We start from the raw sequence: 24,478 nt of genomic DNA on the forward strand, positions 1-24,478 counted from the left end.
CGAGAGAGCCCTTACAAGTACATAAATACAGGTTTCACTCCAGATGGAAGGTGCAAAACTTTGTGAATTATTGATTTTACTCTATTTGGGTAAAAGGATTTTTTTAATATTGGGATCCCGTCACTGATAAAAATTTACCGCGTTAACGGTGTGGCTGCAATATGTTTCACGTGGAATGTAAAATTAACATACACATAAGCTGGAAAATCTGTGTTTTTATTAGGTACAGATTTTAAGTGATACAGAAAAAGCCCAAATATGTAGTTATTTTGGAGTCTATTTTTGCGAGTCAATTAGCAAGTAGGTATAGTCAATAGATTTTTTTATAGAACCTATAGCACGTGTCGAGTTAAGATAATACCTTATTAACCTATAATAGGTATTGATTAGGTGACAACACACATCTGCAAGGGTGTGGTTTCAATGGAATGTCGTCTTTGGAACTAAAATATTTGCCTGTTTTAGAAAACAGAATAATAAAGGGACCACGGGACCCGTATCTCATATCACAAATATGATTTTCAATGTAATATGATGAACATAATACCTACTGCAATTATTTCTGAAAATTAATAAATATTAACCAAATTCAGTAGCTATTCCTACATTGATTCGATAGAGTAAACATTTTCATATAAAGTGGAAAGAATAAAAATAAACGTTTCTTTCTAATTTCAGTACTTCAGGAACATGAGTAAGTACAAGAAACGATTAGAATCTTAATTTACTTTCGCATCCATTCCGATAGTAGAGCACTTTGTTCCGACATTTCTCAATTGGATGTTCCAATTTCCTACTAATTCTAAACACAATATACATCATTACAGCTATTAACTTCTACAGAATAAAACCTTTTTACTACTAAAAAGGTTTAAAACCTATTCACTTTTTAATTAATTGTTCCATAAATTCGAAATTCAACTGCTCGAAAATTAAATGAATAAGTGTAATCGTGTTCAGCCAGGCAGATTCGAAACAAGTGAATCCGCGAAGGATAAGTTATAAATAAATTGCTCATTGCTAGACATTTGTTCGAAATCGAAAAACCCAGTTTTATCACAGGTTTTATTGTCTGTGTAATGTACGACAAACAAAAGACGTTGAAAGAAAGCCGAAACAAAGTTGGCAACATCAATTTACTGGTTTAGCCTCTAGAATTCTAATTCTTAAGGGAAAAAAACGTTTTAAAAGTTCGCGGTTTCGGCAAATCACTCGCGAACGCCTCAGGCCATTTCGCACCTGGATAACTTTATCTATTTTAAGTGTTTTCTGTTCAAATTATGAAGGGAAAGTACCTACCCTTTACCTGTCAAATAGCTTTTATCTAAAAACTAAGTACTTAATAGTTTTATCGCGGTTGCGTACCTAGTTCATAATTTTGATCCAGAGTTTTCTAGAAAAGCAACGTATGGCGTAATAATTCACAAAAGAGAGACCATCTTTTCTGATTTAAGACGTCAAAACGTTTTTCACCCACTGAAATTCAAAATGAAAACTCTAGAAACTATGGTGTACCTGCTCAACTTGTTAGAGCAAACCCGTCGGCAAGTTTCAAATCCAGACAAATTAACTCAAAAGACATGATGGCAAGCACTTTCTAGAATTTAATGACATAATCAATTTGCTTTAAAGAAAAAGGAATAAAGTAAGAGATAAACAGAGAGACATTTAAATATTTAGGGCCGACATTAGCGGCAACTTCGTTTTAAATTTCGTCTTCGTCATTACTCGACAGGCTTTACGATTTAGATTCGTAGATTCAATTTGCAAATTGAAAATAGAATAACTCTTTTTCAGATGAAATATTATGAATAAAAAATGTACACTAAAATAGCGCATAGTTTTTATTTCTTTTCTCATACATACCCGCACAAAGGAAAATCCAGAAAATCGAGTAAAAACTCCACAGAAAAAAAACACAACACTTTCAAAACACGAATACAACGTTACACTGCTAATATAAAAATACACACACTTCGAAAAAGGAACAGATTGATATATTTTTTTATTTTATTTTTAAATTATCGCGGGAAAGCAAAGGCGTTGATGCCGTACAGCCAGCGTGGCAAGGCGTCCTAACGTTGTTAACTCGCGTCGCTCACTGCTTCTCGCGCAGAGCCCGCGCCGCTTCCACACAATACGCGCTTTCAGGTGGCCGGTGCATAGCTCGTGCACACTATATGCATAGCACAACTGTTGCTTTTGCTTCACGTACACAAAGCCTCGAAATTGTATGAGATAACGTAAGTTAGGAGTTTTAATTTCATTACAGTGTTGTATGTTGTGTTCATGTGGGGTTCGATAAAAGAGATAAGCTTTCGGTATCTTTTAACGATAAATCGTATCAAAAACATCAGATTAGGTAAAACCAATAAGTGGGGAACTACATAAATAATGCAAAAGTTCCTTCTCATCTTTCTAAAATATATGCATCACCAATATTATTTATACTTTGCGTGAAACTTCTAGTTTATTTTTATCAAACCGTAACAGAGTAAACAAAGTGCGTGTAAAACTCATGCTTCGGCCCCTTTCGAACATAGATCTTATAATAATCTGTGTAACCCAATTTTCCGCGTTACAACACGTAAATTAGCGACGCAACCCAGGTGTGCCGTGTCGAGTGCGTTTCATAGATTAGTATTGCCAGAGAAAACGAAATATTGTCCTCTGTTTTCGTGTGCATAATGTAAAATTTTAAACTTTAGATTTACTTTTTTAGATTTAGTTATTTATGTACAATCAAATTACGAATTGAAAGACATTCAATAATGTTTTCTCTAAAGAAGCAACTTAAAGGCTTGATAAATTAAAAAATAAACTGAACGTCAAAAATTACCATAGACAAGCACTTAAGTTTCCTTTACCCATAATAGAAGACTTCCAAAACACTACTTTCCTTATCTTCGATTCCTCCGTTCAAAACATTATTTTCACTACGGCAACACTGCTAGCAGTGATTGATGCTTTCCCGCCAAAAAGAATTACTGGCCAGTTTATGAATCATGGCCGGCATGTTTTACATAATAACGCCTTGTTTCTGCGGCGATCGAAATAAAAGATAAAAATAAACACGTTATCAACGCACCTTTTGGTTTATGAGTTTGTCAGGATATTAATCACGTGGGAACTGTTGCCAACGGACATTATGTTTATACTCTTTTACTATCTCGCAAAATATTTAAGTATGCCTATGGGTAATTTTTTTGAAAGTGTTGCCAATAATCGTGTGTGTCATTAATCGAATAAATCATATCAATCTTTCAAGCTAATCATTATTTCGATAGCTATCTTGAATTGTAGGTTAATTATAACACATTAAACTACAATAAAATCGAGAAACATAAACCTGACTGGACAATTTAATCTCGTTTTTACTGCCCACCAAGAATCTATGTAGGCGAGAAAAAAATACCAACTAGACACAAAATAAACAAAACGTATTGTTTTAAACAAACGAAACCAGAACTTGATTGACTTCACGTGTTTCTTTTATATCAGACTAACCGCTTTCCCGCGGATTCACCCGCATCCCGTAAGAACTACTGCCTATACTAAAATATAGCCTATGTTACTCGGGAAGAATGTAGCTTTCCAACTGTTCAATAATTTTCAATTCGGTTCCGTGGCTTCGGAGCTCGAAAGGTACAAACAAAAAAACATAAAAGCAAACAAAAAATGTGTTTTACCTTAATATATTAGTAAGATTCAACAACTAACTACTACCTATAAATACATCGTAGAGATAAAAAGATCTCGCTGTTGATCCAAGAAAGTGTTTCATGATTTCAGCTGGTTATTTCCCGCGCAACTTGTAAGAGTAAACTAAAGAAATGGGTCACTGAAGTACTGGCAAGAAATGGACCGACAATCTAAGATTATGTAGAATACGGTGCAATCTTTGAGTTCCAAATATGAAGTTGGTAGATCTAGTTTTATGTTCTGAAGTGATTGGAACTTTGTGGTATATTCAAATTGCTATATGTTAAGAGTACTGCGTGGTTTGGTCTTACCTACATAAAATATGCCACCTGTGTGCAACATTTTAATAATGTCGAGCAATGAGTCTATTCATCAATTGAAATAATTCGAATATTTGGAAATTATACGATTCAATAAATTGGAACCATTTGCTATAAATTCTTGTGTGCTGTGTAAGCACCGTAGGTACGAGTCTATCAGTTAACAGTAAATGAGCAACTCTATTGAAATTCCGATTGGCGGGTTTTTATTTCAAGTTTTTACAACTAAACAACCAGTTAAAAAAAAAATCTGGACTTTTATTTAAGCACCTTCGTTCAGTAGACAAACAACGCGACTAAATCTGGAAAGTAAAAGTAAATATCTACTGAAGAAAGCTTTCGACAATTCAACGCTATCAACATTGTTGGAAAAGTGTCATCATATCGAAACGAGTTTTACTCACCTTCAGAGTACATACACTGCAAACTTTTAGTCGGTCGACAGTTTTTTGGGGCCATAGAGAACAAACTGACTAGCAAAGGTGCCATAATGGAAAATCTCCTTAGCATGTGACGCACCAAAATGTGAGTGTGCGGGGGACGAGGTACTGTCTTCGCTCTAATACACTTTCTTTGGAATACCACCACTTTTTGTAATACCAAAAAATCGATGACAGATGGCTCAAAGAACCCGAAGGCATCGTTAATTCACTCGTAACTCATTGTTTTGTTCATGTCCACCGTACGAATTTGACCTAGAAGAAGACACCTGACCTTCCGGCATTATGGCATCTCTGCTCAATTTCCCTCACCCCATGGACCGACTTAGATTAAATTCACGATTTTCAAAAAAAAGGTCCTATCATCAGGCCAACTGTCGGCCGACTGTTTAGTCTCCAGTTTGTGGATGCTCCGCGTTGATAATACGTATTCCAATAATTTCATTTTCACGTCAAAGTATTTGTCGGAACGCTGTCGGCAGGAATTTGTTATCATAGAATATTGATTTCGGAAGTATGTATGTAAGAATATCTATGTATGGACTAAAATTAGCTTTATATATTATTTTGTGAAAAGTACATAGGCATTTTTCGTAAATAATGTACTTTAATAATACAAAGATCAATATAAGCTCGGCATGCAGCATTTTCGCGGTCAATAAATAGATTGAACTTATAATGTTACTGTTGCTTCCTTCCATAGGAAACATACGCGTGAACTAATTAAAGTTGCTCAAGGCTTGTTGTGAAAGTTTTTGTTTTTACGAAATTATGTTTTGGACCTATCCACCATAAATAAAATTAAAATAGCACTACTTTCCACCTTGTTACTGTACTCTATTATTCTTCGTACACGTGGACCAATCAAAATACAGCAATATTTTACCGCGAAAAACCATCATGTCGGCTTTTGTTAGGCCGTCATTCGTCACACAAGCACTCATGTGTTCTGTGACAAAACAATCCCGCTGTCAACAGGTCATTTTATTTTGTGTTCAACATGTTTCGGTATGAAATTATTGCTAATCTAGAGAGTAAATGACACTATAGTATGTATGTATTTTAACTTCATGCAGTTTATTTCTTAAGTACATACGCGTATATGGTAGAGATATAATATTTCATTGGGTAGAAGATGGAATTTCTCAGGTACCCCAAGTAATGCTCGTCTACAAAGACATGAACTGTGATGTTGTGATGCCATAAGTATTCTTTGGAGCAAGATAATATTTTCATTTTCCCTCTTAACGCCTAAAGATCAAAAGTATTTTAGAACTTTATTAATGAAGGGCTAAAACAGAGATTTTTGTAAAAGTATAGGCAGATTATAAATTCTATCAAATTACAAATTGGAGATTACCTGACAGCTATTAATATCAGTAATCAACTAATCAATTATTTCCTAGATCCATTCCCTTCAGTGTTATTTTAATCTAAGAGCTTCTCGCACAAATTCTAAGAACCAATTAAGTTAAATGGAACATTCTAGTCGCCGAAACGACGGAATGCTCCATCGAAATGTTTGAACCAGATCACACTGCTTCAGACCGTAGCAATCTGATCCTAAGTGATAACAACCCACGATTTACCTTGAATTCGGGAATTAATCAAAAGTTGAATTCGTGACGTCATTCATTTGCCCTTTGGAAGTTGTTATAAATATAGCCGTTCCATTTGTTTTTCCGATTCAAAGGATTTGAAGGAAAGTCTATCGATTCGATTAATGATTTTTGTGACAAAAGTTTGCATGATAAATACTTTGTTTTACCTTTACCAAATGTAGTAAGTTTTTTGGATTCTTTGGCAGTGTTCTTTGTGTACTGTAGATCGTTTTCATAAAATTTTGATTTATTAATTAAATACGACAAGTCTGGGGATTCATTTATTCAAGTAATATTTCATGCTAACCCTTTTAAACTTGGCAGGGTTCCTAGCGTTACAGTATATTGCATTTTCTAAGTTCTATCAAGTTTAATAGACAACCCTACCTGTGCAACTTTGCGACGTTCACCCCTTACTTTCTTTTTATAATATTCTAGAACTTGTTTTTATTTTTGTCTCCACCACGGCGGACGGCACGATCGCGATTTGAATTAAAATTTCGTTCAGAAATGTCACGGTATAATGCAGGTTCCTTACATTTTTTCAAAGTTCTTTCATATATTTTTTATATAAAAACATATAAATTGATTAATAAAAACGTGAACCCTTTTAAAATAAACAGTTGAAGATGCCAACTTTCGTCAAAAAAGGTTGGTATCCCACGGAAAATCGTACAAAGTATTTTTACAAATTCGTTTGTAAACGCGGAACGACGCGACGTAGAGAATTTCAGTTTTTTTTTTTTTTTTGTATGGAGTCCCAATAACAAAGTTTTTATTCGAAAAAGTTCGCCCTGGAAATTCCCACTCTACGTGACAACGTGATGCGTTGTCTGTTTATAGGTTTTTCCATCCACAATACAAGGAGTTTTTTTAGGGAAACAGATGAAAATAATGGGAGAAAAGATTGAAAGGAAGGAAAGGACATTTAGATTCATAACGTGTCATCTCCAAAATTATACATGTATAGGAAATCTGTAGTGTATATATGAAGTGTGATATAAAGTATTTCTCAGGCACGGTGGAGTGATGACTTGCGCAAGACAGCTGGCAGGAGCTGGATGCGAGAAGCCGAAAATCGATCTCAGTGGCGTGCACTTGGAGAGGCCTATGTCCAGCAGTGGACTGCGATAGGCTGATGATGATGATGATAAAGTATTTCTAGAGAAGGCGACTTTTGATGCGATGCGTGAAAGATTTCTCTAGGCTAAAATTCGATACACTTAATAATGACACAATAAAATCATTACTGTCAATTAATTCCAACGTCAATTAATATTCAAAAGTCATTCGACCCATGAACGACGGGCCCCTAAAACAGCAATATCCGCTTTTTATTGCCATTTGATGATCTTGTTTAATTTTATTTTTCTTTCGTAGAATAAATCTTGGTATCCGCCCACGTCTATCGCGGTGGGCTGAAGTAGTGGGAGACCTAGCGTAGTTACGTTGCGAAGCTGCTTCGTATCGATCGAACTCTTAATTAGCGTGGTCTTAGATTACATAGTCCGTGGACCATGCTAATTAAGTGCACGCCTACCTCTGTTACTGTGTTATGCACTTCATTTGCAAGCGTTTTGTTAGGGAAATTAAATTAATTCTGGTAAATGGTGATATTTTTCTGAAGATGTTTTCTCAGAGTTTAATTCGGAGAGCAAATGGTATTCACAAAATGAAGACCATAAACTACAACTAGTCTAAATTTTACTGTTTCAGATGTAACTGGGAAATTCTCAAATAACAACATTCAAAAGCAGTCAATTACTACTAAAAACTAAAAAAACACTATTCATAAATGATAACCCAACTATTCAACTACCTCTGATACAAAACTACAGACCGGCTTACCGTTTCACCGCGGCATTTAATATTATTAAGAGGCTTACAACACAATAGAAAATACATTTTTATTACTAATACAAAATGAATACGCCTTTTAAATACAAGGGCTTAGAGCTTCACTTATCAAGTAAATGCAAGCTTGGCTGCAAATGTTATTAATTTATGTATTTTGCTTCACTAAAATGAAGTGAAAACGGATTATCTTCCCCGCTCTTTATAATGTCTCTAGTGATTAATATTGCAGACAAAGCAGTTTAGGCTTGTCTAGGACACGCCTAGTTTTTTGTTGGGCATTATTAACTTTAAGTAGTCATGATCTTAGTACTTTTAGCCATTTTGGATAGATGTAACCAATTGCAGTTTGGCTACAATTGCTTATAGTTCGATATGTCCTTTTCAAATGTAGGTAAGGACATGTGAAAAAAACGTCTATTTCACTAAAGATACATAAGCCACAGTTTACCCCACACAAAACTTATTTGACGAGGGCCAGTATGTACAATCTCCAAACGCCTTGTTTGTAAACTTGGAACATAAGAAGTTTTCACACACTTAAACCAGTATCTAAACTCAAATTGATCAGTCAATAGTCACATTAACGACCACTCAAAAGACTCAATCAACCGGCAACTGTTCACTATAAAAATCTTAGTTCAATAAGAAATTTCTAATTGATTGAGCAATTAAATAACTAGAGAGGTATACAACCGTGCACAGTCTATGAAATCGAAGAGGCATGAAATGCGTTTCAGGAATGTACAGGAAAATAAATAACCACCTCTTTGCACTCAGACAACGTTCATATGAGAAGATATTAAAAACTTATTGATACGTGCTTTGGTTTTTAAAGTTTTGATTCCATGGTTTGTTAGAAATATATCTAGGTAGATAGATTCGGTTTTCCAGTAAACAGCAAGCGAAAAATGATTAGGTATCTCTGATTCCTTTTGAAATTGTATTGGTACCTACTGCGCATGTATACTGCTAAATATTAAAAAAATAATATAACGAAATTATACGACAACGCAAGCTATCTTTGCTACAAATTGTAAATTGTTTAGAAGTGCGTTGATATTCAAAACGAACTTAGTACCTAGAATTAAGTAGCGTAGTGAGGTATCCACTAAAAATGTATGTGCCTATATAACACATGCCCATATGGTACATGAGTAGGTACCTATAAAAACTTAGAAAAAAGAAAATATGAACAACTCCCCTCGAAAAGTGCCCAAACATATTTATTTAAGTGATTATAATAGCCATTGTTTGGGCTCCTCGTAATTAATTTATGTTATGAAAGGGCAAAAAAGTTCGGTGGAACCACCCAAATAAATGCTTGAAACTTTTGTTATTACGGCGACGGGAATGAGTCTCGTGGCTTACAGATTCTTTTTACCTCTTAGTTTACGGATAATGGTCGTAAAAAGGTCATCCGAAACAGTGTTATGTATGTATTGTAACTTTAACTGATGATGTAGTAAAAAGAAGAATATAATACGTTTATATTCTACTTTTTTATGGAAATTCATCAAACCCATCTGTTGTGCGCTGTGAGGGAGTGTCAAACTCGTAGGTACTGACTAAAACCCAGCATGTTTCTTCTTAGCTCTTTATGTATCAGGGCCGCGGTGACTCTTTCAAATAATCCCGCAACATATTATATTCTACTTACTCTAATATTATCTATGACAAAGGTACTGCATGCATCATATAGGTCGAATGTCGATGCTCAAACTCTAATTACGATCTCATAATTAAACTACATGTCTAATTATTGCGTTATTGATATGCAGCAAATCCAATTAAGTATATGTACATGCCTATACCTATATAATAAAAACTTGTGTTAGAAATTGAAAAGATTATTTCAATGTAAGTAGTAGTAGACCTTATACCTTGGTACTAAGCTAAGCCAGGTTTTGACCGTTTTCTTTTTTATTTTTCATAAAGGGCCTTTGAGTGTGCTCTTGACAAGTTTTTCAATTATTTGCATGAATAAAAATGCCTTCATAGATTATTAATTACAGCATTTTAAAGCAAAACTTTTAATTGAGGAGCTCAATCTAATTGGGTCAAGTAACTCTCATTAGTCATTTTTTGCCGAAAACAAGGCATTTTGTAAAGCTTCCTAGAGCGAGATTATTTAGGCAAGTATTCGGCGACAGCATTCGTAATATTACAATGTTTTTTTTTGTCATTGTTTATTAATTACCTACAATAAACTGGCATATTAAAAAGAGATCCCCAGAAACCCATCCTAAATTCGTAATCTGTCTAGGGTTTTCCGCGTTTCTAATCTTGCTGAAAGCATCTCATAGGTACATAGAAACATACATACACAAATATGGAAGTAACTTGTGAATTGTGAACCTACCGCTTACAAATAACTTGAAAACAAAATCATGGATAAAGAATGCTTCCTAACTCTTGAACACAAAAGTGTATGGCAACCAAGATCGGGTTTTCACGGCAAATTGGACTTTTATGAGTAAACTCTCACAGAACTGCACTGGAAACTCGTATGGCGATCGTTAAATAAAAGTTAGTTTGTTTTATGGAGTATAAGAAATATTGATTGATAGTAGATTTTGCCAGTGGTTTCAAAGGCGTCCTGTTGCATGGTCCCACGGACTAGAAATGTTTAAATCGATCCAGTAGATGAGAATATCGCGTTCAAAGAACAAACTCTTTAGCTTTATAATATAAAGTATAGATAGGGACGTCGACTTAACTCATGTCTATAAATTCTTGACTTCTTTCTTCTCCAAAGAAATTGATTTTAATCGAGCCCAAACTTTAACAGTCATGGCGTCACCATAAAAAGGGACAAGTACAACTCCAAACAGTTACCCTCAAAAGAAAGTTATAATGAAATTGTGAATGTCACACCATAAATCTCAGGAGATTGACATTATCGAGACTCAAAGCAAATCCCATTACGTCTCCCTCCCGTAATGTTGGCAGTACCGCCTTCACGGCTTTGTTTCATGCAAGCTTTGTGCAAAGTTTGCTGGGTACCGTCGTCCGTCTTTAAGAGGATTTCAGGTGACTGAGAAAATTTTGTAACATCCAGATAGCTGTAAGATCCTTATGCAGATGTAAATAGATTTATTCAGTCTTAAACATTAAGACTTCAAGACTAAGAGAAGTAAAAAAAGCCAAATGGCAAGGCAGCCTCAAATTTACCTTAAAATACCTCGATGATCGAAACAGAAAGGTACAAACTCATACGTAGCTAGCAAAATTCACAGAAACTGAAAAGCTTTACCACCAACCCTAGAAAGTTAAACTACAATTAAATCCATTATCTAGGAACATACGTTCACACACTTTAATAGTTTTACAACATTTATAGTTCCACTCAACACATGCCCAGGTTTTAACTTTCCTCATTTACTAATACCTATAAAGTTGGGCTTTCATAGCAAAATGGCCGTCGAAATGAAGCACAATTTTACTGCGAAGCAATGCGGACTGAATTGAGTCCGAGCGTTTAGTCAACGGTACATTGGAAACTTTTCGTATTACTGTTGAGACTTTACGTAAGTATTATAACATATCAGGGACTTTAGTACGAGCGAACCAATAAGGGACATTCCATTTTGTTTTGAGGGTGGACTGCTCTTGTTGTCATGGTTCTGAAAATCGGCCAAAAGACCATCCTCTATAAACATTTCAATTAAAACTGGCAGTTAGTAAGAAAGTAGACCGTAATCGTCGACTCCAAATCGATTCCAACTTCACGAGTTAAGTATTTTAAATTAAAGTCACATCTGCTATAGTAGGGACCTTTAATAAGTTTGAGCTCGCACATAGTGCACTAAATTATACAAAAAACTGGTCCCTGTTATTGCTTGTGCATTATTCTATGGTTATTGACATCCTTTAGTGGCGATTATGTCTGCTTGAAAAAAATAGGACTTGTTTTCATCTCACGATTCTTGCCAAGTTACGTGCCGGGAACTATACTAAATAACACACTGAAACAGCATAAAGTTTTATAGCGGCAGAATTCCTTTAGAATAAAAGACTCGCCCACAAAAATAAATTCAGGAACGCCACAAACTTTTCTTCAGTACTAAAACTAGATACTAAGCACAAAGACCGATAGTACGGTGGACACATAAACCACATGAAAGAGGTCGTGTTGATAATACGGACCCGTTTTTAACCCCCATATAAAGTAGAAGGATACAAGTTTAGCATAAGGTTATCTACAACCGTGGCGAACTGCGGATATGCTCGTAAATTGTACTACAACACTATTTTTACGAATTGCCTCGCTTTATAGACTAGTGAGCGAATGAATTTTTGTGGATACCTACATCACTTACTATTAAGCCATGCAAATATTAATTGCCAAATTATGCCGAAGATAAATGGTGGTTGTTTTTTACAATCCACTGGTTATGTGGCACGGAGATAAATATTTGTCTACAATCCACTAACTATGTACGAAAATCCTTAACTTTATTGTATTTGGAGGAAATTACCAATCACATAGTTCTTGTCCATTCCCGGAACTACTCTGACACGACTTAATTAACTGAACATCAAACGATCGATGCAAGAAGCTGTTTCTAAACCACAAGCTCCTTTTGTGTTCACAACAAACTCAAAGAACTGCCATCTAGATAAACGAACCTGTCCTTTACTAATTGGGTATCTTTAAAACTTCGCAACCCTTCAGAATCTCCTTCCTGAAACTATCCAAACTTTCGATGCAACGCACAACTTCAATGATTAATAGATCTTGACAGATTTGAGCTCACCTCTTAGCCAGGTAACGATCAGTCCCCAAACATAATCTAAGTTTGGACCAGATTTGCATTGTCTGATGGATATTTTGATAACGAGGAAGACACTGTTCCGAGATAATCCATGAGATTACCAAATTCTACTTCTGCTAATTGCATGAGGTAGGAATCTTGATTGAAGATGGGTAATCATCAGGTGACACGTCTGTGCCTCCTGGAGCCTTTTGTGTATACGAATTGAGGACCTCCTGTGTTCTAATAAAACAAATGAAACCTTTTCGTTGCAGCCTACAGCTATTAAAGAAAACTCGAACAGTTTGCTTCACACACGTCTCTATGAAACGCTCGGTTCAACACACAATCCTTTGGCATTTTATAGGAACACGTACAGTTCAGTACTGGCTGGAGTAAGTACCTGCACATCACACACAGTCTACTGAACTTTAGATAAGTATCTTACATATAGAAACATCAATGGGACTCGACTTATGCATTATAATAAAGCCAGGTCATCTCAAATGCTGAAAATTACACAAAACAATAGGTAAGCCTAAGTGTTGAAAATAAAATTTATGATGCTTTCAGTGTTATTATCGCCGTGAGTGTTAAGATGACGATAGAAGTTAAACCTTTTATGATCACTTTGGTATGAGTAACAATTTTGCAATAAAATAGAAACTCATAAAATTCATTACAGGTCTGCGTTACATAGCTATAAAATCCTTTATACTAATATCTGATGAAAACTTACCTAAACTAAATGGTTTGGTTATGTCTAGAAATTAGTTGACCAATTCCCTAAAGTTTTAGGAGAACAAAAGGGACCTACCATACAGAGAAGTCCATCACTTTTCTCTCTAAGTTGTAGGTACTTACACATATTTTTAACCTGTTATTCATTTACCTACCTTTAACCTACATCAAAATCCTCAGTTTCCAAGGAAAATAGGATTCAGAAAATACCACACGAGCAAAGAAAACTGTATTAAAGGTTGCCAGGAGTTCAAACGGCTAAGGATTTGTTTTCGAAGGGGTCCTTTGTGTGACCTTTATGTTATCGTTCTTGAAGGTTTAATACTTCCACGTGGAGCTGAGAAAACCTCCTTTATATATTTTCTTATCAAGCGGTTTTTCTGGGCTTACTTTGTCTGTGTAGTGGGTACCTACATTTAATTGTAATAGGTATCTACTCAATATAGGTATAAGAAGGATAAAGGGCATCACTTGGTATGTAACAGCGTTTCCACAACAGCGGGTTTTCACACGGACACTGCTCGGTTCTTAAGGGCGGTGTCGCACGGATGCGCAATAATTGCCAACGACTGTTAATCTTCTACTCACCACACTATAGGTTCCTCGAAATCCGTTGGTGTTTGGGCGTCATCACTCGAATCGGTAGTAATGCTCCTTTGTCAGTAATTACTTTAAAACACCGAACGGATAATCCGATTAGATATAATTTCTGATATCCTAATAAAAAAATAGTCCGTAACTATTCACTTACCTACGCCTCCAAGTGGGTACTTCACTTTATGAGACAACAAAGAAGTTTCTACCTAGTTACTGAAAGAAGAAAACGTATATCAACGTAGGTACGTAGTTAAAGCCGAGTTCAGCGTTGTTTATTGAAACTTATGAAACTGGATAATATGATACTTCACAATTTGATGTAAGCTCGTTACAGTTTGAATAGGCATCTCTCTTACGTTTTACGTTATTTTGTAGCGTAATATTTTCATGATATTCTTTGAGGAAGAAAATATGTATTATCTGGTAGGTAAATACCTAAGTAATTAGGAAAATAAACGTAACTATATCGACTGATGATATCAGTAGATAATGTCTACCTTACCATTTATCAAGATATAACTAAGTATTTAAGTCTTCTTCGTGAAGAGAGCTCATCCTGGAGCTAATTGATATCAACGGTGACACAAACCTAGATTCCCATAACAAAATAAGAATCTAGTAGGTAGGTACGAGATAGGTACGTCATACAAGAGATCACAAGATGATGCAGTCTGTCCAGTCAACTAAATTAATAAGTTTTCTTGGTGTAAACTTATTATTTTGAAGGTACCTACGTAACTTATCGGTATATATGTATGAAGAAGCGGATTTAATTTAAGCCTAGATAAACGAGTACTAGCCTGGATAGTTATCTATATAACTACTTTGTTACTTTCGTGTTTGTTACTGCGCATATTGAATCAACTGCAACAATATCAAATTAAACCTGACTATTCCTGGAAGTTTGATTCAAATCGCCAATTAGGGTATTCTGCGAAAATTCTGAAATTGCAGTTTTGGATTCCGTATTGATTTTGTTCCTTCATCAAGGCTGATTTACATTGAGTCAGTAACTGACGTCAGTGTAGGCGCCGAAAACTGACGCGTGCTATTTACACGAAGTCAGTGTAGTGTCAGTGTTTCGTCAGTAGTACTGTACTGACTTCAAATCAATTTACACGATGGCAGTGCCGGGTCAGCACTGACTTGTCAGTGGACTGACGTCAGTTACTGACTCAATGTAAATCAGCCATTAGTTCAACAGATAAGTTGCTACCTACATATCGCTATCAATCAAAACATAACATGCAATTTATTATACGTTAGTGCCCATCTAACTTATATAGTGACCATGACTTTCCCAACTTTCTCATTTAATTTGTCAGAACAGGTCATTCTCAACATGGCATTAAAAGCGGCTTCGATCCTAACCTTAACTACTTACATGTCCATCAATTACTACCTACCCTTTCCAAGCTAAAAGAAACGTCTAAAATAGTGAGTTCACACATCATATACCCAGAGAATGAGTAGGAGTGACGAGGAACTCTTTTTCAAGTTTATTTTGCTTTGCAGCATAAATTCTTAATCGAATGTCACTCGCGGTAAACGGTCGCCACTCAACGGATCCTAGAAGCGCCGGTAATTACTTTTGAATTCATAAGGGTTTTGTTCACGGGGTAAGGTTGGTACCTAAGCTATTTCTTGGAATAAAGAGTTTACCGAGTTAACTAAGTGATCTGGTTTAATGGAGAAGATTATTGATGATTTGATTCTGATAGCACCGTCTCGGCGCAGCGGCTACTTCGAGTTGATTTCGGGTTCGAAGTTTGTTCTATATTCATCTTAGGCTGGGCGCTGATTGCAACTTTTTGTCACCGTGACTTATTGTCACTTAGTCAACTGCTATGAAAACTATACTGAGTGCGCTCATTATGGTGACGTGATAATACGGTGACAAATAGTTGCACCAACAGGCAATCCCAGAGCGACGTGACTGTCACTCGCCCTGTACATTACAATGGGAGTCCGCTCACTGGGTCCTTTTTGTCAATCAGCCGGCATACAAAAATGTACGATTTGTCACCCAAGAACAGATTCAGTGAGCGCATCGTGGGTGACAGCAGGTGACAGTGACAAAAAGTCACGGTGATGAAAAGTTGCAATCAGCGGCTAGCCTTAGGAATTTTCCAGTAATTCGCAGCTTATAAACTTGTGACGATTTTACAACAGCAATCCGCTCGTGTTTGTAGGTGTCGAACACGGTTACTAAAACAAATGCTAGTCGAAATATTCGCTTACCATTCCGCTTTGAACGTTCACCCCCGAACAAGCGCGAATACGGTGACATATACCTACATATGTAGGTATTTTGAAGCAAAAAAAAACAGATATACAGCGGGTAGTCTAAACGGAGCGTACGTAAAATACGCCAACGGACTTGACTACATCATAACCTACTCTAATAAAAACTATCGACGACTTATTAGTTTCAAGGCGAGCGACGGTTGTCTTCCGAAGTCCCAAAAGGTTGGTCGACCTAATTCTTACGCCTTCGCTAATGGCGCCAATACTCAGGCGTTATTATTTTTGCTCCCACAACAAATGACCTGACACGCTAGTACCTAGAAAGCCGTGATACTTACTTTTTATAACCATGCCAATGTTTGATCCTCCTCGAGCCTTCGATTTCATTTTCATGCTTTCGTTTCGTCGGTCAAAAATGAGGGAAATTTAAAATAGTTAATTACCTATCTGCCTATAGTGTAATACTTTTTAGAAACTGTTAAATACTTGTGAAAATTCCAAACTGCTCAGCTCTCTTCTCAAGATGTATTTTTGAACAATTCGGCGCAGTCCGAAAGATCACAAATGGATGAATTTACAGGAACTTCAAAATTGATTTCTAACACTTAAGCGAATAGCCATTTAAATAAAACTACTTTTACGGATTTTATGACGATACTAGCTTTCACCCGCGGTTTCACCCGCGTCCCGTAGCCGGATGGTGACAAAAATGTTCTCCCGGGTCTAAGTTACCTCCCCTCTAATTTTCATTTTTATATAAATAGATTATTTAATCCCGACGTTTCGGATCCTTTACAGCATCCACGGTCACGGGCAGACTAAGGTGTTGGTCGTCTTGATATTATAGTTATAAACAACTACCCAAATTTTTTTTATTATTGACAATCCGATTCACGCAAAACCAGCTTACTGTATCCTTCGGTATTGCGGTTTTTGGCTTGGATTTGGATGTAATCGTTTATATGATGGTTCCAAGCAGGTGGTACGCTCCAGTCATCTTCTCTATTGAAATTTTAATGCTTTTTAATTTTAATTGCCTCGCGAATCATCCTAGGCAATTATTTAAACTTCAAAATTGAATGTGGGCCACTTCTGCAAGCTAGCGATTTCTTTATGTGATGAAAGTACAGATGGTTTTTAAATTCCTAGTAAACGTTTAGGACTGATAAATTAAACCACTATTTTATTTCATCATAGAAGAATGTGTTATATTATCTCACTATAACAAAAAAGGTCAGTATACTTATTATTTTATACATTTATCAAACGAAATACATCAAAATGCGAGGGTTCTATAAAAACAACACATCCAACTACTGAATCTTTAATTATATCCAACAAGTACTCTTAAGCGAATCTTTTAAATCAATCTTAACTAAAACATAATCGCTAAAACTCGAACCTTTCTCGTTTGTATGTGAGATACAAAAATATTTATATCTTATATCAACAGAAAATCCATTCATATCATGTGATACACTAAACTTATTGAAATAAAACAACGCACTCATAATTTCAGCGTCCATCGTCCGGGATACTCGACTAGTATCTTAATATAAAATGTATTCACAAGCCAGGGGCGCCGGCTTTCAATATGAAGCCACGATGTACAGATCACTGTCTGGTTAGAAATCTGCAACAATACAAAACTTCATTAGAAATTTACTAATCAACAGTTGAACTCAAAGGGACATAAATGTAGTTAACTAAAACCTGCATTAGCTATGATTACCCAGTGACGTTAATTTGCAATTTAATTGTATCCAGTCTACCTTCTCATACTGTTTACCGAAGTTAATAGACCATAAGCAAAGAAATAATTGATAATGCCATGTATAGAGCATGAACAATGGTCTAAAAATTAAATTTCCTAGTTCAAATGTACAAGAACCCTTTTAAAAGTCATGTGCCCCAAACCTAAAAAAAGTGTACCTACTAGTTTAACATAAGCCTATTCTTATGATGGGTTTTCAGCAGCCAGTAAGTGTGATAACCAGTCCTACCAAAGAATATTTTGTTGCCTTGGTAACTGGGTTGAGGTCAGATAGGCAGTCGCTCCTTGTAAAACACTGGTACCCGCTGCATCTGGTTAGACTTGAAGCTAACGACGACATAGTTGGGAAAAGGCTATGGAGATAATGATGGGTTGCCAAATCCAACTAAATAGTCATTATAGCGCCCAAATTTTCTCAAATATGACCAAAAAGGATACTTACAAAATCTACTTTTAAGTATCACTCTTCCAAAGCTTGATAGTCTTGTCGTTCTCGAGCGCCGCAGACGCTATAATGTTCTCGGTGGGGTGGCAAGCGGTACATAGCACGGTGTCTGTGTGGCCTGACAACCGCTGCACGATTTCTTTTGATTGCAGATTCCAGATGTACACCAGGTTGTCTTCCGAGCCTGATACTATCCACTGTGGACATGGAGCGATGGTCAGAATTGAATATATTGCATTACTATACTTATATACTTACGCACATGGATAAAAGTCATTTTTATAATAACAGTATGGATATATGTAATGGACCAATTAAATAAAATTATTTAAATTAAGAGTTCCTATGATATTAGCTTTCTTCGTGTCTATATCCAGGTAATGAAATAGTAGAAAGAATATGCAAACAATTCATATTTTACTACATCAAGGCGATGTTAGTCAATGCCGAGAAAAACGAAATGCGTGTTAGGGTCAATCCCCACTGAAAGAGCAGCGGCCGGCAGCGGCCGGCAGCGGCCGGCAGCGGCCGGCAGCGGCCGGCAACGGCCGTAAATGCAAGTGATTGAGCGCGAGCGTGGCGGGCCGCGCTCTTACATTGTCCGTGCTCTTACGGCTGCTGCCGGCCGCTGCTCTTTCAGTGGGAATTGACCCTTAATCTCACACGCACTATTCAATTAACATGGGTAACATTGATTGCTAACTTTAGAAATTCTGTCTAACATCTTATTAATCTAATGAATATAGAAGAGCAAAATCTTAAGAATTCTCTCAGAAATATAAAGAACAGTTGGGCAGATAAATTTTTAGACTAAGTTTTTTAATAGAGTCGACACACTCTCTGACCTAAGCACACATGACCAGCGCATATAATGGCCAATGAACGTCAAAGAAAGGAGGCGAAACTTAATAAGTGTGTTTATAGTCTTACCTTTCCACCTGTAACACTAAAGTTGGCAAAGATGCAGTATTTCTCGTTCTTATGTCCAGTGTAAGTCTTGAGGCACTTGCCCCGACTGTAGTCCCATAGTTTAAGGGTGTTGTCCAGTGTCGCAGCCAAGATGTATTTGCCGTTAGGAGAGAATTTCACGAACGAGACCGGCGGATTGTCGTCATCTATCAAAGTCTTTAGACATTGACCTGATGCTGTATCCCAGATTCGACTGGAAATAATGGAAAAGTAATTGATAGCGAATTCATGTTTAGGTAGTGGTACAAAATTATGTAGCAACAATTAAATCTGAACACGAGAACATGGTCATTTTATGACAGAAGAAAGCCAATTCTTAATAGATCGTAGATATAAGAGAGTATATTAGCAATATTTACCATAATCCATCATAACTCGATGATACAATAAGGCTGCCGTCTCTATTGAAATGTACTGCCGATACTGGATCTGAATGCGCCGGTAAAGTCTTCAAACATTTGCCTGGAAACCAGATTAGTCCAGATGATTCAAGTTCTTTCAATGGATGAGCTGAATGTGAGTAATGATACTTCCTGGCGAAACAGGTTGATGACCTAATAGCGTAGTCGGTTGACAAAACGGGAGAGAACCGAGATGATTCGCGCCAAAAACAAAAATGTTGTTTTTCTTTTAGATTTTCAGTTACAATGTTGTAGTTATTCAGTTCATTCTCTTTGATCATTATAATGCTATACTATAAGACGTACAGATTTGGCCAGGATGTTAATTATATAAATAGTGCACTAACCTACTTCTACAAGAGTAGCAAGCGTGACATTTACGATTGTTTAGTGTTCCACGTGGCTAATATTAGAAGTAATTATCGCTTGTGTGAAAATCTTTCGAAAGTTGCGGTGAGTATGGTGAAAATGTTTTCGTAGTACGGTGTTAATAGGCTTGTCGAACGTTGAACGAAGTACTCGGATTCGGTTTATGAAGTACACTACGATCGTGATGGCTTGTCACGCCTAATATATTGTTAAATGCACTAAAGATACATTTGAAACTAAGTTACAAAATAGATCGTTGACCGCGTTTTCTTGTATTAGCATCTCTATTATCGCATGCATGTTAGTTTCAATACCCACGGTTTATTTAATAAACAATTTACTATTTCCACAAACATTTATTATTTACAAAGTTCAAAGGTAAACGGTCGCGTTAATGTCTACTAGTTTTTTTTTTCATATCAAGTTGTAAAATATAATAAAATATACATTGTATGAATTAACCTTTTCACTGCTACGAGCATTTGCACGACTATGCGCGAAATGCCATTTGTGCCGTTAACGGCTGTCCAAAGAGGTTGAACTATACAATTTTTCAGCTACGTATTTGAACTTCTAGGTACATGTTTATAATGGAAAAGTTAAATTATTCTTACCTGTTCTCACATCCCATATCCGAACACTCTCATCAAAACTGCCCGATACAATAAGATTGCTTTGTGGATTAAAATTACAGCAGAAAACATAGTTGCTATGTCCTTTGAGCGTCTTCAAACATTTTCCTGAACTGAGTTCCCATACCTGAAACATGAAAACAGCTCGTAAAATATTTGTTATGGGCGTTGTCGATCTATATTAAGATTTATGTGGCAATACTTATTCTAATGAGACAGGAGCATAAACTTCGATATTTTAGTCCCTTGTTTTAATAATTCATGATGGGGAACAACCATAAAAATTGTATACTCCATTTGGTTAGATATTTACCTGAGGGTAAACAATCTCAATAGGAGTTTCTGCACCGATACAAATTAAACAAATAAATTGATATTTGTTAATTACAATGATATTTTGCTGCAATTTATTTTAAACTGAATTTACCTAGATTTGTAAGCAGATATAGAAGACTCCCTAAAATATTTGATGGTTTGTTTTAGATAACTTTTGACACCAAATACATTGATTGTAATAAAGCTTTGATAAATTACATTAATAATGTATTGCTATTGCAATGCCTGATATTGAGGTCAGAGGATAATTATGCAATATGCATAACAATTTAATATTTGCAATTGAAGACTCATGAGTACTAGTTTCTGGACTATAAATAGATCACTTTTAAGGTAATAGAAAAAAATAAAATTGAAGATGGTTCTCTTCCTATTTTTAGTTGCTTTATAATAATTTATGGTTCTGAATGTAGTTACTGTATTTGCAGTTAATGTTGGTGGTAGGTAAGACAATGTGATGCCAATTTTTTTTTTTTTAATGTCTTCAAACTAATTTCCCATGTGAAACAAATACTGTCTACGAGAAAGTTGTTCAAAACATTTTAAAACTTAAATATTCAAATTATTAATAAAGCCCTGAGCTTATCAATATCTACAATGTAGTGAGACGTTACATACCTACATTCTTATCTAAAACTTAAAAAGATATCAGTTCACTAACCCAAGAAATATTTTATCTACTTTCCCACAAAGTTCTAACAAAAGGTATGTCGCTGAGATTTCAAAATTAGAGCAAGTGACTGTTATAGTAAGCATCAATCATGATAAGGTACAACTTTTCAAATAGGGTATAATAGGCCAAATATAGCTAAATTGTGTGAGCTATTTCAATAGATAAAGACAGATTTGACTTGTTGCTTAGACTATATGTAGCGTACGATTCTAACAGTATTTTATTCTATATTGACCCTTTTTCCGTAAACAAAGTCAATAAAATGGGACTAAATGGCGCAACCTTTTTCGTACAAATTGGTATTCGTGAGTACGGCGACACGGAATTCGCGTGTGTACCGTGGAAAGGGCCTCTGGCGTCACGCAATTCCTTAGTATCCCCCCTTCCCCGCTTTTCCGTACTTATCCCCGCAAGGTTCATTCACCGCGCATGCGCGACCCCCATTAACGTACCGCGTTCGAATTTCGCGCGCTTTGTCGGTCTATGGTTTGGGTGTATTTAAGTAGGAAGTTACCTTGAGTATTTAAGGTCACATTTTAGAGATCTGTTATTGAAGAAGTTTGTTTTAAAAGTTTATTGAGATTGTAGCAACATTCCTTCCATTTAACCAGGAAAAAATATGGATGAAATATAATAGAAGTTTACCTTTAGAGTCTTGTCATCACTGGCACTGACTATCAACCTGCTGTCGGAGGACCAAGCCACATCACTGATACCCATTTTGTGTCCCGATATTGTCTTCTCAAATTTGCCATCATAAGCACCCCACACCTTAATAAGTTTGTCAGCAGCTGTAAAACATATAATGCAGTGATAATTATCACATCGTGATAAATTTTAACAAAAAAGAATTAGGATGACATCATTATTTGACTAGTTTTTAAGAATTCATCATTTGTATGGATGTTGTAAACTTGCTTGCCTAGCAACAACTGTCATAAATTGAAGGTCAACAAACTTGAGTAAGTTATTCAAAGTGGGCATGCTTTGTGTATTGTGCATCATACATTAAAATCATTAACTAATTCACTTGTATATTAAGAATTAAATCAATACCCTACTACAGATTATTTTTTTACAAGAACAATGTACAGTGGCTTCTTTTATAGTATTTTTATGGACATTCTACACGACATAAAGCCTTCAGCTATAGATGTGACCTTGTTTAAAATGTGTTGTAAAATATCAAAACATCTCATAGCTACCAAGTTTGGCTTGAACCTGAACAAGACATTTATGTATTGACTATGACTACAACATTACATCACTATTTTTACATACAAAAAACAATTACATAAACTATTCTTAAAGTTAACTTCCATTCATTAGCTGCCAGTATTCAAGGTCAACCTTCATAGAGGCTTGACCATTGCCTCTATACTGCTGACTGATCATGTCTCATAGTTTATGGACTTTATTTAAAATGTTGTAAGTAGGTCATATTCAGTGTTGGGCTCTTGTAACAAGACCAGCTCTTAAATTATAGAAAAAATAATTTAGAAATCATTGAGAAGTTTGTTTCTAATAGGAAGCATTTTGCAATAAATTAACATGTTAAATAACAGACTATTTAAACGTTACTTGTGAACTTGAAATCAATTGAAATTAAATGTTTTTTCAGAAAAAAGTAGTTAACTACTTGCACAATGTAAAGCAACAAGAGGAACATATTTTGCAACATTATATTGGGAAGATTTTAAAAATAGATTAACAAAGACAACAGCCTAACAGCCCAGGCTCATGATTATCAAAATGGACACTAGGCCAACCACATATGGTTCAAAACTTATTACTTGACATTAAAATATTTCTATAATCATTATTCATTTGGATCAAGCATACACTTTGATCTTCTGAGGTCTAAACAAAATATGAACAATCTAATGATAATAAAGAGGGTCATCAAATGTAAATAAATAGTTGAGATAAAATAATAATTTATGCACGAATGAAATACTCACAGGAGCTTGCCAGCCATTCTCCATTTGGACTGAATTTAACCGACGACACAGCTTTCGTGTGTCCCGCAAGTGTGAATTTGAGCGTGTAATTCGGCTTCTGGAAACCGACATCAAAATTAGCGCCAAATCGCACGTGCTCACACAAGTTGAAGTTACATAAACATGTGCCGCCCGCCAGACTGACGCAAACCAATGAAATGATACGAAGGGACGCTACTTACCGCTACTGAAGACTTGTTCGATTGTGGAGCGGATTGTGATAACGAATTTGGGCCGGAAAGATTGGCGGAAGGCCCACCGTGAGTTTGGTGTGCAGCAGGATGGCCTGGGCCGGGACCTAGCGGCACCATGTTTCAACTTTCGACGCACTACGCTTTACTTTGTTCGTCACCCAACACAGTCACTATTAAACAATGAAAAACAATCTAAATTAAACTTTGGGAAAGGTAACACACGGAACTTGTCACTCACTTCAGTTTTTACATATATTTCAACGTAGATTTTCAAAGAACATTCTAAATCCGGGCGTCCCAATGCGTGCATATTTCGCGAAGACGAACAGTGGTGCCAACATGAAGATACTTTTAAATTATTCCCTCCCGCAGTACTCTAGCTGGCCAGCCTATTGTCTTTGTTTTTCTTATTTTACGAAATGTTAA

At 35.9% G+C, this 24,478-nt stretch overlaps 1 protein-coding gene across 1 annotated transcript; it reads right to left on the minus strand.

Annotated features, from left to right (window-relative positions):
• Positions 1-17,440: 17,440 nt before the first annotated feature.
• LOC124638045 (WD repeat-containing protein 5) lies at positions 17,441-24,387 on the minus strand. Its single transcript, XM_047174843.1, has 8 exons — positions 24,041-24,387; positions 23,820-23,916; positions 22,504-22,649; positions 20,832-20,976; positions 19,807-19,909; positions 19,409-19,640; positions 18,476-18,675; positions 17,441-17,892 (listed from the first exon to the last, which is right to left on the minus strand). Exons 1-7 carry the CDS (start codon positions 24,167-24,169, stop codon positions 18,487-18,489), a joined length of 1,041 nt encoding a protein of 346 aa, XP_047030799.1. The 5' UTR covers positions 24,170-24,387; the 3' UTR covers positions 17,441-17,892; positions 18,476-18,486.
• Positions 24,388-24,478: the final 91 nt, after the last annotated feature.

The sequence above is a fragment of the Helicoverpa zea genome, chromosome 2 (assembly GCF_022581195.2).
Source record: "Helicoverpa zea isolate HzStark_Cry1AcR chromosome 2, ilHelZeax1.1, whole genome shotgun sequence".
Taxonomy (NCBI): domain Eukaryota; kingdom Metazoa; phylum Arthropoda; class Insecta; order Lepidoptera; family Noctuidae; genus Helicoverpa; species Helicoverpa zea.

Bases quoted from the DNA above. Each gene is read 5' to 3' on its own strand.
- LOC124638045 (XM_047174843.1), bottom strand. From the start codon at position 24,169: ATGGTGCCGCTAGGTCCCGGCCCAGGCCATCCTGCTGCACACCAAACT. The intron at 23,917-24,040 runs GTAAGTAGCGTC...GTCGGTTTCCAG, and splicing joins CGAACAAGTCTTCAGTAGCG to AAGCCGAATTACACGCTCAA. The intron at 18,676-19,408 runs GTAAGACTATAA...CCATGTCCACAG, and splicing joins TTAGTGTTACAGGTGGAAAG to TGGATAGTATCAGGCTCGGA.